General features: G+C 36.7%; 1 protein-coding gene across 1 annotated transcript; it reads left to right on the forward strand.

Moving 5' to 3' along the window:
* The first annotated feature begins 350 nt into the window (after positions 1-350).
* On the forward strand, positions 351-1,797 carry LOC107662349 (gap junction delta-2 protein-like). The gene has a single exon (XM_016452335.1). The coding sequence runs from the start codon at positions 655-657 to the stop codon at positions 1,795-1,797; it is 1,143 nt and encodes a 380-aa protein (XP_016307821.1). The 5' UTR covers positions 351-654.
* The last annotated feature ends 3,209 nt before the right edge of the window (positions 1,798-5,006 follow it).

A 5,006-nucleotide genomic window follows, 5' to 3' on the forward strand; every position in this document is an offset into this window, starting at 1 on the left:
TAAATTACATTTAAAAACATGTTCAAATAGAAAACAGATATTTGAAATTGTAATAATATTTCATAATATTACCAATTTTACTGTATTTTTGATCAAATAAATGCAGAGTTGGTGAGCAAAAAAGACTTCTTTCAAAAACATCTTAAAGAAATTCTACTGACCCCAACTTTTAAATGGTAGTGTATAAGAAATTATAACTTAATTCAAAATCGATCATGAAGTTAGTTGCAAAGTGGAAAACAACAGTACGTCACTTAAATTCACAGACAAAATATGCACTTTTAATTTAACCATTCAGCAGATCCAAAGCGGTTTACAAATGAGGCACAAGCAATTTCTCATAAGAGCCAACAATATTCATAGTACACAATGCCAAGTTTAAAGTATAAGATAGATTAGTATACAAACTAGATTAGCACATGGACGTATTCACTATCTGTGGCGTATTTTTAAAAGTGTGGAACCCATCCTATCATGTACGGCGGCAATCTGAAAAGAGCGTAATCTGCCGACGCTATCAAGAGCAGAACGAGTGCCGTCTCTCCAGCGGTTTGTAAATGGACTCTAAAGACAAGCGACAGCACCATGTGACCAAAGTGAAGTGGACAGCACAGTCCTTATCTCTGAAGGAGAAAGGGATGGCTGGGAGCAGTGATGGCACCATCGCTCTCTGGCCAGAGCTGTAACATGAAAACGGCCGTCCTTTCTGGCAACAGAGCTAAAGTGGATCTATTTCAGGTGCTGTACTTCAGGAGGCTGGTGCGTAGAGACATGACAGAATGGACGCTGCTCAAGCGGCTGCTGGACGCCGTGCACCAGCACTCCACCATGATCGGACGCCTCTGGCTCACGGTCATGGTGATTTTCCGCCTGCTCATCGTGGCCGTGGCCACTGAGGACGTCTACACGGACGAGCAGGAGATGTTTGTATGCAACACCCTTCAACCGGGATGTCCCAATGTTTGCTACGATGCCTTCGCCCCAATCTCGCAGCCTCGATTCTGGGTCTTCCAGATCATCACCGTGTCTACGCCTTCGCTTTGCTTCATTATCTACACCTGGCACAACTTGTCCAAGCAGCCAGAAGGCGAGCAGTCGAGGGAAGCGTACGATCGCAGTTGCAACTCGGACAGTTGCTCCATCAAGTCGCACAAACATCTCGGACACAGTTTTGCTGACGTCCTCGAGCGCATCGCCAACCAAAGCACCCCAGTGTTGCAGGAAACCAGGGCTCCTTCCAAAAACTCCTCGGGCGTCCTTTCCAAGTACTACGTCTTCCACGTGTGCTTTCGTGCCGTTTTGGAGGTCGGTTTCGTGGTGGCTCAATGGTTCCTCTTCGGTTTCCACGTTCCTGCTCACTTTGTGTGCACGGCTACACCTTGCATGCAGAAGGTCGACTGCTACGTCTCACGTCCCACCGAGAAAACCATCTTCCTGATCTTCATGTTTTGCGTAGGCGTCTTCTGCATCTTCCTCAACTTCCTAGAGCTCAATCATCTGGGCTGGAAGATGATCAAGAAGTCGGTGCTCATCAAGGACGGCTCCTGGAGGGGATACGGCGCTATAAACCAAGACTCGCAGTCGATAGCCTCGCTAACATTCAGAGACGTGACCAGCACTACTTCTCTACCTACCCTAGATCTAGTCGTGGACCACCAACCTGACTGGAACTGCGCTGGGAACTGCTCAACGAAGAAAGACAAGGACACCTGCAAAGGAACACAATCGCTCAAGGGTAAATCGCAACCAAACAAAGGAAGAAAATCAAAGCAAAGGAGCACTGAGGTTTGGATATAAACTCAATTATGGACCATTCAAAGAGTCTTAAATTTGATTTCAATGCTATTTTGTTAGTAGGTTTTTGAAGGCAGCTGCTACTCGCTTGTTTGGATGAGCTTAAGAAATAAAATGTACTATCAGTCATGACATGTAATCAATATTATCACGTTGTTTATTTATGCAATATACAGTGTGTAATAATATATTCATTTACAACATCTATAAACCACTTTGTGTATAAATTATGCCAGAGAGCAAGAAGAAAACAATTCACAGCCTTTCCTTTCTCTCAGTGATGTAGTGATGAACATTCGAGTAGAAGTTTTGTAAGAACACTAAAACTGGTATAGGAGTTAGTAATAGTGTTTGGAAGTAAAGAGCTATTCTATATCTAAAGTCCGAGATCAAGATTATTGGGGTGCCTCATCTTTTGAGTTGAGCAGTTTCTTGTTTTCACAATTAACTCTACAAAGTAGTCAGGTCATGTTTTTTTTTTTTTTTGCAGGGTAATAGCTATACTGTTTTTGAGAATCAGATCACTAATTTTACTACATCATCTATGATCTCTTTTTTAATTTTGAACGTAAAGCTGCTGTGTGTAATTTTATATGTTAAAATGCTTTCCTATATCCCAGTATTTTGTGCAGAGAAAATTAGACACTATAACGTTCAAAGGTTTGGGGTTTTAAATGTTTTTGAAAGAATCTCTTATATTCGCCAAGCCTGCATTTATTTGATCAGAAATACAGTAAAAACTATATGTTTTATAGTATTTAAAAATAGTGAAATGTTATTACAATTTAAAATAACTTTTATATATGAATATATTTTAACATGTAATTTATTCCTGTGATCAAAGCTGAATTTTCAGCATCAGTACTCCAGTCTTCAGTGTCACATGATCCTTCAGAAATCATTCTAATACTACGATTTCTTGATCAAGAAACATTTCTCATTATTATCAATACTGAAAACTGCTGTGCTGCTTCATATTTTTGTTGAAACTGTGATAATGCTTTTTAATTCTTTGATTAAGACAAGGTTCAAAAGAACAGCAACTATAAAAAAAAACAGAAATCTTTTGTAACATTATAAACATCTTTACTGTCACTTCTAATGAATTTAATGCGTCTCTGCATAATAAAACTGTACATTTCTTTTTTTTTTTAAATATTACTGACCCCAAACTTTTGAACGGTGGTGCAAGTAGGTTGACTTCCTGAGGATTTTAAACAATGTTGTACTTTTAAAACAGTGCTCAGTTTGGTTGAGTGGTCTGAAAAATGAACTTTTGGCTCAATCAGTGGCAAGGGTTTGGGACAAAACCACATGTTTTTTTTTTCCAAACAATGGAAGTTTGAGTGTTAGGTAAACGTTTCAAAAAAAAAAAAAACAGGGCTGGGTAAAAGCATTTACTAATACAATATATATAGTGATTTTTAAAATTCCAAGATTGATCTTTTTACTCTGTGCCAATGTTTCCTGCACTTATTTTCAGCAACTGTGGATCCCTGCTGCTAAATCTACAGCAAAACAAGTTGAATAGTTGATAATAGTTTGAACTGCATGGCTTGGACCTGTTGGGAAGTTGGAAGCTTCCCTATATAATCTATATACGCTGAGAGTTGAATTTCTTTCACCACTGACATTTCCTTCTGAAAATGCAAAAATATAGCACATTTGGCAACTCAGTTTGGTGCTGTTAGGGGCACAGAAGTTTTAGGCATCATTTGTCAAAACAGCTTTTTCCTTTTTTGCTCTCGGACTGCTTAATTTGGCCAGAAAAAAAATACAACAGGGAATGACAAGTCAAAAAGATTTGTGATGGCTCATGGCAGTATCTGGCCAATATAGAAACAAAAACAGTCATTCAAAGTTCAGTTTCATGCACACAAAACCTACGGCTCAGAATAACAAAAATAACGTTCGACATAACTGGAATGCTGTCTCGTTTTGGGGGATAAACACACAGGCAAATTTTGGCAGTCCAAACAAAATTGGTCCAAATTTGAAAGATGTCCATTGCCGCTGATAAGCACAGGACCGTTCGACTAGAGAATGTTTCATTAACATCTGCAAATTTAAAATGTCATTCAGAGGATGACATCGGTCAAACAAACATCATAGGCGAGCAAAAAGGTCTTGTTACATACAGTATGAAGTTGTGAACCATATCAATATATATATAAATTTATATACTTTTTAGCACTCCATAAGATAAGACTGATCAAATTTTGTATTTCTCGGCATGGCAGAAAGAGATACAGTAGAAAGTGCAATTTCCTAAAACCAAAAATAAAAATAAAAATGTGCATATCAATGGGTGTGTTATTCTAAAGCTTTACTGCAATACAGCCACCGTTAAAAAAAAAGCACTTGAAGGCACGAGACAGCGAAACCCATTAAAAAAACACCCACGATACTTACTATGATACCTAAGATCACAATAAGTCTGTAAACGGAGACGGACAGAGAAAGAGGACATTCATAAGAGTAGCAGTCAAGAGAGCCACAGTTTATAGAAAAATTGTTTAAAAAAACACATAAGACCACCGCAGGCAGGTAAACCCCATATCAGAGCAAAAAGAAAACATACGGAGACTGTGAAAATACAAATCCACCCCATTGGATGCATCACATTTTCAAATGAACAAGGTAAATGCTGCGATGAAGCTGAAATAAATTGACACTGCAAAAAAAATCATTTTCTTAATCAGTATTTTGACGTTTTTCCAATAAAAATATCTAAATATTTTTCATAAGAAACAAAATTGTAGGATATTTGTAAAATAAGACTTGCTCTATGTATCTTAAATTGGCAAATTGTTTTTTTTCCCCCTTGTGGTTTATGCATAAAATTAGAAAAACTAAAATATAATAGTTTTATCTTTTAAAGTAAATTTCAAGTAAATTGTCAGTATTTTGTCATTTTTAGATAAAAAAAAAAATATTGAAACACCTTTAAATCAAAAATTAATTTTACTTGAGAAACAAAATTGTGTAAGATAAGACTTGTTTTGAGTTTTCTTAAACCGACGAATTGTTTTTTAATTTAAATCTGTAAAATATAACAAATATAAATAATATAAAAAATGTAATGTTTATGCATAAAACAAGGAAAACGAAAATATGTTGTTTTATCTTAAATCAAAATAATTACTTTTACTTGAGAAACAAACTAAACTGTGTAAAATAAGACTTTTGAGAATATTTATATGTATATATAT

The sequence above is a fragment of the Sinocyclocheilus anshuiensis genome, unplaced genomic scaffold (assembly GCF_001515605.1).
Source record: "Sinocyclocheilus anshuiensis isolate Anshui unplaced genomic scaffold, SAMN03320099.WGS_v1.1 scaffold579, whole genome shotgun sequence".
Taxonomy (NCBI): domain Eukaryota; kingdom Metazoa; phylum Chordata; class Actinopteri; order Cypriniformes; family Cyprinidae; genus Sinocyclocheilus; species Sinocyclocheilus anshuiensis.